At 34.9% G+C, this 13323-nt stretch overlaps 1 protein-coding gene across 1 annotated transcript in view; it reads left to right on the top strand.

The window, feature by feature from the left end:
* Nucleotides 1-13323, top strand: part of GBE1 (1,4-alpha-glucan branching enzyme 1) — a 136417-nt gene that overhangs the window by 45125 nt on the left and 77969 nt on the right. Inside the window, exons 4-5 of the mRNA XM_064410946.1 lie at nt 10689-10814; nt 12537-12672. Of these exons, the coding sequence (XP_064267016.1) occupies nt 10689-10814; nt 12537-12672 (262 nt within the window). The remainder of the gene's footprint in view (nt 1-10688; nt 10815-12536; nt 12673-13323) is intronic.

Raw genomic sequence — 13323 nt, 5'->3', positions numbered from 1 at the left:
ATGTCATGTCTTAATTAGTCAGTAGGATACCAAAAAAAAACCCAAGAAAACCAACCAACCGAACAAAACACAACCCAAAACACAATCACCAGGTTTTCAAATTTGAAAAGTGAATGAAACAAGTAACAAGTGTTCTGCGGTATCATGGTACATAGTCTGTGTGGAAGAAGAAACAGACTTATACTCCTGAGATTTTGAAGTTACTAAACTTAAATAATGTACCATATACATTTATATATATACTGTATATATGTATATTTTGTACATATACTGGATATAAGTAATGCTGATGACAATTAGAACGTTAATTCTGTGGCAGTACCCTTCATGTTTCACCATGTGATTGTGAGCCATGGACCCTTCAGCAAGTTGTTGTAGACTTCTTTGGGTTACAGATGAGGTTTGCCATCAGGAGGAGTTGTTATCTCTTTGGGAGGTAAATGGTCTCTTGGCGTTGCCTGTTTGGATTTAGTAAACAAAGTGCAACTCCTCATGGACTCACAGGAGAGGTTGTAGCACCAATGAGCTGTTGTAATGCAGTGGACTGTTGTTCTTTGGAGCCTTTGTTGCAGGCTGAGTTCAGTTATTCAGAATATTCTTGTTCATTTATTTTGGCAAGCTTAGTTGTCCTGTGACGTGAAGATTGCACAATTCTCCGGTTAGAGGTTTTGCTATTTAAAAATACTTTAAGATATTTTACTTTTAGTTTATCCACACAGAAGACTTAATTGTTTCAATTACTATTAAGTGAAAATTTAAGTAAAATGTGGTGGTTGTTTTTTTTTTTCCCTTGAGGAAAAGAGGGAGGCATCTTAAAGAAGAAGAGGTCTTGAAAAAGATTTTGAGAGTCCATATTAAAAATACATAAGCATGGCTGTGATTCTCATGGGAATTGTTTTTGTTTGGAGGGTAGGATCACTTTCTAGGGAATGCTCCTGACATTCTCTGCAGTGTGGCACAGCCACCCAATTGCAAAGTGCATTCTGCAGCAATTGTCCTTGATACAAATGCTTTGCAGTTCAGGATAAGTAATACTTAATGCTTGGGTGCCTGTATTACATACTTCATCAGCTTTTCTACTTGACATGGCTTGAAACAACTGTAAGAAGTTACACTTACTGTATGTGTAATGTGCTTTTTCTTTATGGTTGCTTTTCGAACCATGCTCTTTGTACCCAAGCCTCTTAACTAAGAGACTAGTAGAATACATACAGGAATGCTTCTATATTATGCATACAAATTTTTATAGTCTTTAAGCTTTATCACTGTTCTTCTAGTAACTTGTTTCTGATTGAGTCATAGGGAGGGAAAATTTTTTTTCAACTGTATATTCTAGAGATTCCAGTTTACCTTTGATTTTTTTTTTTGTTAAAAGGTTTTCAAAATCAGGATTCTAGACTGAAAGAAGAATTTTAATGCTTTCCTTCAGCACAGATGTGTGTTTTCCCTTTGTGAGAATAAGCTGGCTGTCCCTCATACCCAATAATTCTGCCCCTTTGTAGCTAACAGTTACAAATCCATGTACTTGGGTGATTAAGGAAGTATTTTCTATACACTTGACTGTTAAAATCAATTGGGAATGTTTATGTGTGATGTTGCTTTCATTTTTAACAACTCTCCTGAGGTTTCCTGAATTTTGACAGTTTGATTTTCCTATGGTATTTTTAGCTGCATAGATAGTTTTTAATACTGGGTTACTGGCTCCATCTTTTGAATTACTTTTTTATTCAAATAGATAATACAGTGTTTTTGTATTTTTTGTTACTACAGTTTCTCTTAGTTTTCTAAGAGAAGCACAAAAATAGAAAAATGAGCTAAAGTTTTCCTTTTTAACCTGATCTAGTAAACTAGCTAAAGATGTCAGAAGTTCTGCAGTGCAATTGAAATACTTTAATCACAAATGGAGCTGCATCTCCCTCTTTTGGAAAATCAAGGCATGACTTCATGACTTGGCTTAGATTATAGGCTTTTGCCTCTTTTGTATCTTGATTGTATTTTAGTCTTACTTTATTTTCTTTCATTGAGGGAGAAGGAAGGGGAAAAAAGGGGGAATTGTGAACAAACGTTTAATATCCATAAGTTTAGATTGCAATAGCTGATGTTGTGGTATATTTACAGAGCAAATAAATCTCTCCAATGATTTTTGAATGGCACAGATTTGTCTGCAGAAATTTGTTAAACATGTAAACCACCTAAAAAGTACTGTTATGTCTGATAACTAAAGAATATTTGATATTAATGCTTGTCCCTTTAGCAGGTTTCTTTTTCAGAAAATAGTTAGGAAGAAAAAGAGCAAACCAGACAACTGGTTTGTATCATCTGACTCAGTTTTGATAGTAATCATAAATTGATCAGGAAAGTAAAAGCTTGGGGGAAGGAATAATGTGACTAATGTTCTATTACTTTTTCTTACCAGTGTAACCAATTTGTAATTTAGGAAGGAGAACAGCCTGGAAGAAGCAACATGCTGTCCATTCTTTCCAAAATTTCATTTCAAGGTTTATGATCAATTCACTGTAAGGAAATAACTTCAGTCTGCAAGCATCTTGACAGATAGACTCCATTTCTTGGTTATTTGGAGCAGTATGAATAGAGTATGGTAAAGTTTTTCAGGGGAAGTTGAGTTCTGGAAAGATCTCCCATTTTCCGTGCTCCTTGCCCTTTCAGTTTGGGTGAAGGTTCATTTGGGAAGATACTCTTGAGTTGGGGAAGCTGAAGTGTTGAAGAGCTTGTGATCAATTTATTTCCTTGCTGCCTCTCCTGAGCTTTGTTACAGGGCTGTGCAGGAGCAGGAAGAGGGAGGCACTAGTGCAGACGCTGTGTTTGCCTCTTCATTTCGTGCTTTCTATTTCTGAGGCTATTAAAGAGAAACATTTATCTGGCCTCTAAAAATCTGACAGGTAAAGTGAGACAGTTATGGAATAATGCTCTTTACCATGCTGTTCGATCCCAAATTTTTATCAGGCTTTTGTATTTTTATCTAAAGCTGCTTTAAAGTGGACTTTCAGATAAGAAGCTCTAGGTTCCAGTCCTGGGCTCTGCAGCAGGTTGCACTGTGTTATTAGGAAGTGTTCTGCTGTGGTCCTATGCGTAAAGAACCAAACATACTGAAATATTGCCTCTAAAATTCCAGTGCTTCTCTCACAAACTAGTGTTGACCTGTAGAGGGAGAGGAGTTGCTCTCTGTTTTCCTCTGTTTGTGAGGGGGTGATGTGATTTTATTTTCTATTGTAAATGGCCTCAGTTTACACTGCCTACTGGCAGGAGATCATCAGAATCACGTGTTCTATCCTGGGTGCTAAAGTCAGGATTGATTCTTTTTGAGGATGAATAGGACAGGCGGGGGTGTACAGGGAGAGGTGCTTTCAGCTGATGGTGGGAGTGGGTTTCTTCTCCAAGGTAACAAGTGACAGGACAAACAGGACATTTCCTCCAGTTGTGCTGGAAGAGGTGTAAATTAGATATTAGGAAAGAGTGGTCATGCATTTGAACAGGGAAGGAATGGACTTGCTGTCCTCAGAAGGTTTAGAAAACACATGGATATGGCACTCAGGCCATGGTTTAGTGGTGAGCACAGTGCTGGGCTAGCTGTGGGACTCCGTGGTCTCTTCCAACCTAAACAGCTCCAGGATTCTGTTTCTGGAGCAACTTGAGGGTATTGAGAAAAAGATGAACAGTTGAAGGAAAAAGAGAATAACAGGGTTGTATTGGTGTCTTGAATGCAGGACCTGTGTTTGAAACTGAACAGCATTAATGAAATAAAATCTAACACCAGGTTTTCTTCTAGCACCAATGTATCCAAAGTATATTGGGTCAGATTCTTTTGTATTCTTGGAAATTTGTAGTGTTTTTTCTTGGTTACCCTATTTATCTACAGCAAAAGTAAAAATGTAAACTTTTATATTCTACAGAGCGCATTATGCTAAAAAAACCTTGGTATTCCAGCAGTTGTTTTCAATTTTCATGTACTTTTAGAACAACTGAGGGAGGAAAATACCTTGATGCTAAATGTCTAATAAATTTCTTGTAGTAGAGAAACCTTATGTTATCACAGCATCTAATATAAACTTTCTAGGGAGTCTTTAAAAGCTTATCCTGCCCGTGTTTTATGTTTTGCATTGAACTTGCTTTTAAGTTAGATGCATGTTATTGACATGAAATGATATTTCCACCTGTATTCCTGTGGATTTTATATTTGGATAGTTTTGTGTTAGAAATGAATGCATCTGAAGCTAATGAAATACTGTAGATTGTAAAATACTGAAATAATAGCTTATTGCCCTTATATAACAAGTCACTTCCATTTCCATATTTATATTAAAGCTGAGTCCACTCTCTCATTTTATTAGCTATTGTTGGTTTGATGGCCAATTTAATTTCATCATTGTATTAAAAGCCACATATACCAAGAATCATTCTAAGTGTTTTCAAGCTATTAAAATAATGAAATAATAATACAGTTTCAGAGCAATTTATTGGTTTGCATATATTCATCAGTCATTTAGTTATCATTTTGTTATTTTCATTTCCTCAGCTGGAGTATAAATGATAAAACATTATATAACAAATTTCTCAAACAGCAGAAATATGTCTAAACTCTTTATATATATATTTTTTTTAGAGAACTTGTCCAGAAGATTATACTTTAAAAAAAAAAAAACTATCGGAAAAGTAAGGAATGGCTGCATGGCTTTTTAGTTCTAATGTTTGAGCCTGTCTCCTAATTAGTGGAAATAGAGGCAAACACCTTATGAAAGCACATCGTGATTAAATTAAATGCTCATGTATGAATTAGATGCAGAATCTGAAAGCTAAAGGAGTGGTTGCTAAGCAGAGAAGTTGTCTGATCTTGAGCAACTTTCTCTTGAATATTCTCTCACGTTGTTCTGAAGATCTTTGTGTACACTGGGAGTTGGGGTAGCCAAATGGAGCTGATGTGAAGATGAAGGTAGGTAAACACAAAGAAAAAAGGGATATTCATAAACATAGATAAATTTTGAATATGGTAGTTTGTGTCCTGTTACTCCAGTTTCATCTGTCATAACAATAGCACAACCACATTAAGCTCCATTTTTACACATGGATTTACTTTTTATCTGAATTTGTATTTGTGACAAAGCTTTTACATTTGTTGTGAATCTTTCATACTTTTTATCATTATAGATTGCCTAAGAAAAAATGTCTGGTATCTGTTCATAAAAAGCCAGCAGATTTCCCCGAGTCACAGTAGGTTGGAAATTGCCTGCATGTAAGCACAGAGTTTTCCTTTAAATGACCCAAGACATCCAGAAGGAATTGCTGGATGTGCTGTGGGTGATATAAAAGGCCTGTGTTATTTTGGAAAGGCAGAATAATGGGATACCCAAGAGTCTCAAATGCCTGAAAAATCAAGGCCTTTCAATCTCACTTGTCCTGCATTGGCAGCATCATTACATTAAATGAGACCTATTTCAGCTTCTGAATTGCTCCTATGTGTTATTGCGTTTTCTTTATGATACTGGACTGACCTCAGAGTGATGGTTTCCCCTTAACTGTAATAAACTGCTTTTGAGAGTTTCAAACATCATCAAACAAACTCATAACCCCTATATGTAATTTTATCCTGCAACCTACTCCCCATTCCATGAATTTCCTATCCTCTAGTGGACAGACATGGAACACATTGTCACTTTGGTACTAATGTTATTGTGAGGTTTAGGTCCTGCTTTCTTTTCCAGTAGTCTAGCATTTGGAAAACTGGAATGAACTTTTGCACACTGGTTTTTACATACTTTCAAAGCCAGCCTTTGTTGGTTATGTTTTCTCTGACTACAGCCATACATTTGTTTTTCTAGTGGTTTTATTCAGATCTGAAAGTTCTTCAAAATTAATCACTTACTAGCACTGATGTCATAAAACTCAGGTTTAAGATCATGCTTTTAATATGTTAGGTGTACTCATCTGTGAAATCCACAGCACTTATTACAGTGTTTTGGGATGCTAAACTTTAATATGCTGTACACTTCAGACAGAAACTTTGAAAATACACCCAACATCCCTATAATGGGAAATGAATACCAAACATAAATTTTTAACCTTTGCATACAAAAAATGTACAGCATAGGTTGAGGTCTTCACTTCTGTTGTTTTGCAGTTGTACTTATATAAATTGTGTCTGTGTCATGTCCATTTTTAGAGCAAATTGACTTTTTAATGTCGGGTTTTGAAGGACGTTTTCATTCTGTCTTCCTGACACTTATTTCTGTGAGATCATTTATTTACATGTATTTATATCTCACTTGGAAGCCAGAATCATGTGACATTTAAAGGTCGAATCAAGGATTTTGAATGTTTACCACTAGGGGAGGTGGGGAAAAACCCTAAACTATTTAGGTGAGCTATTTTTAAAGTTGACGTAGGCAAATTCAGCATGACCTACTTTGAATTGCCGACATTCTTATTAGAAGTTTCCAATGGGAAAGCCATCATGGAGGCTCTGGAAACAGGGGGAAAAACCTTTTTTTGATCTAGTTACAAACAGGCTTACTGTTTTAAGATGCTTCCCTTTCAGCACACAGACACAAGAAAATCATGATGTTGTCCATCTACTATACAGTTTGACAATATATTACTTTATCTCCTGTTTTACACAAAGAGGTGGTAATGTAAATGGTGGCAAGTTCTTTACATCTGTTATTTTGTATTTTTCCATTCTGTCCAAATTTGGACAGTGGAAATGTAACTCTTGAGATACTGGTTTCTTTCTTTTTAATCAGTTTTTGTTGGTTTTTAACTAATTGAGGAGGATATATAGTTTGTGTCAGAAACTTGGATTTCCTTTTCCCCCTTGCTTGTCCTCTTGTTGGAGTGTTTTCTGTAATAATAGGAGCAGAAATACAGGGATTGTTTTTACCTAGGATTTTCTTTAACTTAAGTCTAAATAACTGTAAAAGAGGTTGGTTGGGATGAGGGGCTAAGCTTTTGTCAGTTTGCTTGGCATGTGTTTCATGCTATAGCAGTATACATTTTTAAAGCTTTATTTAATGGGGGCTTGTAGTTTTTATACCAGATGGTGGGATGTGTCTCCTTCTGTATGTTGAAGAATGATCAGGGACATGCCTTGTGACAATGAAGTAGGTAAATCCCAAGGCCAGTTTGAAAAAGCCTAATTTAATGAACATCATGGTTTTATATATGTTCTTTAGATAACAATTTTTTGAGTTAATAAGAAAATGTGAAGTCAGCTACAAAGTCTTGATGAACTACATAGTAGCTGGTTAGGCTGCAACTTTTATGAATTTGTTTTTACTCATTTCAAACTAATTTGGAGGAACAGTATCTTTTAAACTGATTTATATTTACTCTGTAAAAAGTGCTGTGTAATGACTATATTTAGTATTCCTTATGCATGTAAAATCTGTAACAGCACATTTAGAGTATACACAGCAGCTAATTTTTGTATCTGGACACTGCAGAGAAGGGACCACAAGTCATAATTTGGGGTGAGTGGAGCACCTGTCTTTGTTTTATGCGTGCATTATAATTTTACTTCTTTTTGTTATTATATTATTTTATTATTTTAATTATATGTAATTGTTTCAAGAAATAGCAAAGCAAATACGGGAATTAAAGCTGTCAGACTGTTTGCATTAGAGTTATTTTTGTCAGTCTTAGGCTGAACTGCTGTTTGTTTTGTAGTGCCATTTAGTTTTTTCCAATTCCTGTTCTCATGCTTCAGCTAAGCATGGTTGGTGATGTGGGAGTTCTGTCTCAAGAAACTTCAGAAAACATTTGGAATTTTTATTTCTAACTTTATTAATAAAACTGTATACAATATCAGGAGCGAGGAGTAAGATGATTGAGTATAGAGCTTGATAATTAAGCCTAGGAGAGACTCTGTAAATGGTATTCACATGAAATTAAGAGAATTATTAAGCATAGCTACAATGAATTGGAATTGTCAGAGATCACTTGATAGAGCTGTAAGGACACTGTTGATTATGCTTCCGCAAACCAGAGAAGGAAGCAATTCAACTTTACCAGCTCTGGTGGTGTAATGATTGTTCTTCTTGACTCTGCTTTCTCTGTGCACTGCCCATGATACTCAAAAATTACAGCAACAAATGAGCAAACTTGAGGTTTCTACGTGTAGGGGTGAGATTAGTCTATAGCCATGGCTGAGTATATTACCACCTATATTGTAAAGAAAGCAACAAATTAGTTTTATAATTACTTGTTTAAAATAAGTGCTTCCCCACAGTTTTTGAGATTTTTCTGATATCTGCATGGTTAAATTTCATTACTTATGTTTTTGGATTTGGGTTGGACTCTATGATCTTAAAGGTCTCTTCCAACCTTGTGATTATGTGTTAACTTTTTCTTTTGAGCATGGGAGTTTTCTTACATGTTTGCATAATAGAACTGCAAGCAAAGTTTTAAAATGAATGAACCCAAAAATTTAGATTGTGAGCCTTAAAATAGAGCAGACTCTAAAGTTTTAAGACTGTTCAAGTGTATAAACACAACCCGTAGATTTTCACAACTTGTTTATGACTCTGTATTATTACTATCATAATATATGACAAATGAATGTATGTGTTTCCAGGAAGTTTTAGTTTTATCTATTAAAATTCTGTATGTGAAAGTTGCTAGAAACTTGTACAACTTCCTGTAAGTCTCTCAATTCCTGAAAAGTGTAACCCTTAAATTTGGCTTTGTAGATGTTTTGAATAAATGCAAAATTAGCACTGGAACAAAATGACTTCTGAATAAATGGTAAAACAAATGCACTTGTGTCTCACAAAGGAGGGAAAATAAGGTTAATTTAAGTGACTACAGAACAACAGAAGTTCTTATACTTTTTCAGAAGGATGGGATACGGAGATTGGTTGTGTGGTGTAACTGTAGAAGTTGAAAAAGTGAAATAACTGATGGTTGGCCATTTAAATGGTTTTCTGATATTTTTTTTTCTCCTAACTTTTTCGTTGCTTAATGGCTTTAATTAAAGACAGTACGTGACTGGATTAATATTTCATAGTAAAGAAATTTACATTTCCCCCCTCCAGTATCATTTTTGGATTAAACCAGTACTACAGCTAATTAATGTTCTGAATGTAGATTAATTACTTCACATTTCTTAAATGTGCCCACCCTTCATAAGCCTGTCTAGCATGAATTATGCTAAAATATTAGAAAAAAGGAATGCCAAGATGAGTAGGTTATTATATGCAGTAATCATCTTATTTCTTTGATGGGTAAATTGGGACAAAATAATAAAAGAAGCAATAGCAGCATCGGAAGTGTGATATTAGAGAAAGGAGATAACTTTTATTATTTTAAGAATAATTTGCAAATTGTCAATGCTATCACCAAGGAGGATCTTCACAGTGTTGATAGAATTTGCAGAAATACTCTTTGGGTCAGCTTTGCTAGCACAGCTAACGTAAAAAAAAAAATTCCATTCAGCTTTACAGTGTTTGCAATAACTTTCTAAGCTTTTTCTGGTGAGGTTTTTGGTATGAATTACTCCATTTTATCAAACCTATTTTGAATTGTTGGAGTTATAATACTATGTAGTGAGGCACAGCAGTCATTCTTCCTTGCCTTATTCTATCAACTTCCATTAACTGTCTGCATATACATATTTTCCTCTTTGACCTTTAAAAGGTCAACTAAACATGATTCTGTGATCCTGCCTTCTTGCATGATTGGGTTAAGGATGCAGATAATCTGTCAAAACAATGAAAGACACTTGCCAGAGGTGAAAAGGCAATTATTTGATAATTTTGTCTTCCAGACTACCTGTTAGAAATTGAGAGCAAAAATAAGTCACTATTTGTAAAAAAAAAAAAATTAAAAAAAAATTTTAAAAGGTGGAAAAACCTCAAAACTTTTGAGACTTCTTATAATTTAATCATTTTTCTTAAAAAAAAAACCAAAACCCTACTACCAACAATGAAACTAAAAAGTCATCAGTCATCACTTTCTTAAAAAAAGCCGAATTAAGAATTCTGTGCCTTCACTTGCTTGTACATTTCTAGGTTTTAAATTTGCAAACCATCTGTGTTACTGTTTTAGTGGCAGCCAAGATAACAAGCAAAATCAGAGTGGTGCTGTTCCTTCTGTGCTGAGGAGAGGGGAGGTGGGATGGGGTGGGAAGATGTTGACCCAAAAACTGTCCTGTGCTTCTTATGTTGTTTGTGGTTCCGAGCTATGTGACATTGTTAAGGACTCTCAGAGCATGGAAAAGAAGATGGAATTATGATATTAAAATTGCCATAGCAGATTGTTTTGTTTGCCAAGTTAAACAAATCACAGTTCTCATCCTAATGGCATTATACTGCATGTCTATTTAAATTTATCAGAACATGGAAAGGAAGTAGCAGTGACAGGGGTAATTAGGGAACCTAACAGAAATCCATTTGGGAAGGCTTCTTCTCCCATTACTTATATAAATCTTATGTATACTCTCACCTTTCAGCTCTTGCTGGTGAACATCACTCCTGTCTGACATGTCTGGTTTACTGTCCCTTTGCAAATCATCCCTGCGGGCAGGGTTGTTCTTCCATCTCTTGACTTGCATTGTGTGTTTGTGTGTTCTTTAAATTAAATTTCTGTGTAGTCTACGATTTCATTCTGTGCTGTGGCTTGCAAAGAAGGCGTTCTATGAGTTATAAGTGACTGCCTGCATATGTTGTGTTATTTTATAGGTGGTGATTCGTGCTCAGAACGGCGCCCTCCTCTATCGTATTTCACCCTGGGCAAGATATGTGGTCCGTGATGAAGACAAAGTGAATTATGATTGGGTTCACTGGAATCCACCACAGTCATATATAGTAAGGCTTCAATATTATTTTCAAGAGGTGTATCATGCTAACTTTGTTTCCCTGTTTGGAAGAAAATAAAAGGAGATTGCAAACTAGTTAAAACAGCTGAGAGATTAAGGGCTTTTATTCATGGCTTTGACAGAAATAAATAAGTTTAATGATGGATGTTTTTGAGCTGCTTTTTCAGCTTGCTGTAGAATATATAAAAAATAGTTATTAATCTGGTATTTTAAACCTGGTTTGCCACCTGTTAGGCAAGATTGGCAAGGCTGTTCTGGGACAAGATGGCTGTTCGTGGTAGGGTGGAGAGCAGGGAACTATCAGTACTGGATTTAAGGATTGACTATCTGCAAATGCAATGTTCAGGACTCAACACTAGGTTAATATTCCATAAAGTCAGAAAAAACTTCCAAAATAAGGTGCCAATGCTCCAGTCAAATCCTGGTTTCTTTGTATCAGGAAAATCCCATTATTGAATTTAAAGCCCTCTTTTTTCTCATGTACGGCTGTAAGGGAGAGAAATCTTTGCATGATATATGAAAAATATCCTAGGAGAACATTTGGAAACTTCAGACTGTCTGAGTGATGCTGTTTCATGTTGAACTTTTTCATGTTTTTTCCATGAAAAATGGAATGCACTGGTTTATATTAGAGATGCTGTAACCTCTATTTTGAGTTAAATTTTTGCATCCACCTCAAATTATGAAACAACTGCTTGAAAGAAAAAAGGTTACTGGCATGGAAAATACTTTCCTTAAAAATAGATAACATAATGTACATTAACTCTTGTTAAAGTGTGTAGTCTATCAATTTAGTGGCATACTCTGTGTATGATGCTGTGTGACATCTCAATGTCATCAAGAAAAGGAATGGGTAGGGATTTGGGAATGCAGTGATTGGGATGACCTAGAGTGAAAATGAGGTTTGAACTTTTGGGTGCAGATAAGGCCTTACGGAAAAAATAAAAAAGTCCTTTTGTGAATAGTAGAGGTGGTCCAGTGGAAATAAATCACAGGGAACAAGTCTCAACCAGAAGTTTTGTTCTTCACATTGTTTCTTTAATTTCTGTTCACATGTGTGTATTCAACTAGTTTTGTTCTACATTTTCAAAATTTCATGTGAATAATAAACTAACAAATAGGATATTAATTTCAATGGCCTCTCTATTCTTCAAATATTTTCACCTATCTAGAAATGCTGTGTGCTGATCTACAGACTTGAGATTTTTAAATTTTATTTTAATATTAAGTATTTACAATATAGGTGATTCTGTGTTGTGGAAAGTTATTCTTTATGAATAACATTTATAAATTTCAGATAAGATAAGGCAGCAATTTCATGTACCTGCAAAAAGCAGATATGCTTAAAAAATAAAAGCCTATCTTACTCTTTTCTCTCTCTATTTTCAAACAAGCTTCATAGTGATTCAGAAGGACATCAAGTGGAGTGGCTGTTATCAGTATGAACACTGAAGTGTAATTTAAAAAGAACATAAGAAAAGTGTTGAATCATGAACGTCCAGTTTCTTGTTCATAAAGGACGTTAATTTCAAACAGACATTTGCTTTAACAGTTTGAAATGGTCAATTGCTTCTGAAATATTCAGAATGCTCTTAGAGGAAAAACAAAATAAACCTGAATTGTTTTTCATCTTGTGCAAATCATGTGATTATGAAAACACTTCTAAGCTGTTCCTAATGACAACTCTGTTTTTTTTTTTTTTTTTTAATAGCATAAGAATCCTTCTCCCAAGAGATTAAAAAGCCTAAGAATCTATGAATCTCATGTGGGTATTGCTTCCCCAGAAGGCAAAGTAGCTTCTTATAAAAACTTCACATACAATGTACTACCTAGAATAAAGGATCTTGGTAAGTAATACCAGAAATGCTTGCAGAGATAATACTTCTGTGCTTGTGCTTGTTAGAAAAGATAACTGTCAAGTATCTAGAGGCTTTTTGAATTTCCCAATTACACATGTTATAAAAATAGATTCTTAGGTGAGAAAAATTATAAACAAGTGAAATCTATGGAGAACAAACAATGGCTGAAATAGGATATGTGAGTTAAAGTTTATTCCAGATTTTTAAGTAAAATATGATTATTAAAGCCCAGATAAGTGCTGCAAGTTAATTTGCTTTTGGCATGGTTTGCTTTCAGCTTGAAAAAGGACCTGTTTTTGTGACAGTCTTCAGAAAATACTTCATTCTTAATTGGTTCTTCTACTGTAAAGCTTAGTCTTGAGAAGGGACAAAAGAAATACTTGGATATTCTTTGTTTTGCCAGAATAAGCATGCTATACTTCTTTTATCCCTGAACAGTAGCTCAGAAGTATCAGAACAAGGAAACTTTAAATATGAAAGATCTTCTTCAGGAAAATAACTTCTAGTATATTGGAGAGGATGTGTGAAAGAGCTGGTAACATTATCTCAGGAATCACAGCAAAACTGCTCACCTCAATTTCACTTCAATTATTTTTTCCCACGGTGTCTTTGCACTGTTTCTGTAATGGACATTGTTAG

Source organism: Passer domesticus, chromosome 2 (assembly GCF_036417665.1).
Source record: "Passer domesticus isolate bPasDom1 chromosome 2, bPasDom1.hap1, whole genome shotgun sequence".
Classification (NCBI taxonomy): domain Eukaryota; kingdom Metazoa; phylum Chordata; class Aves; order Passeriformes; family Passeridae; genus Passer; species Passer domesticus.
This window is presented reverse-complemented; position numbering and strand designations above follow the sequence as displayed.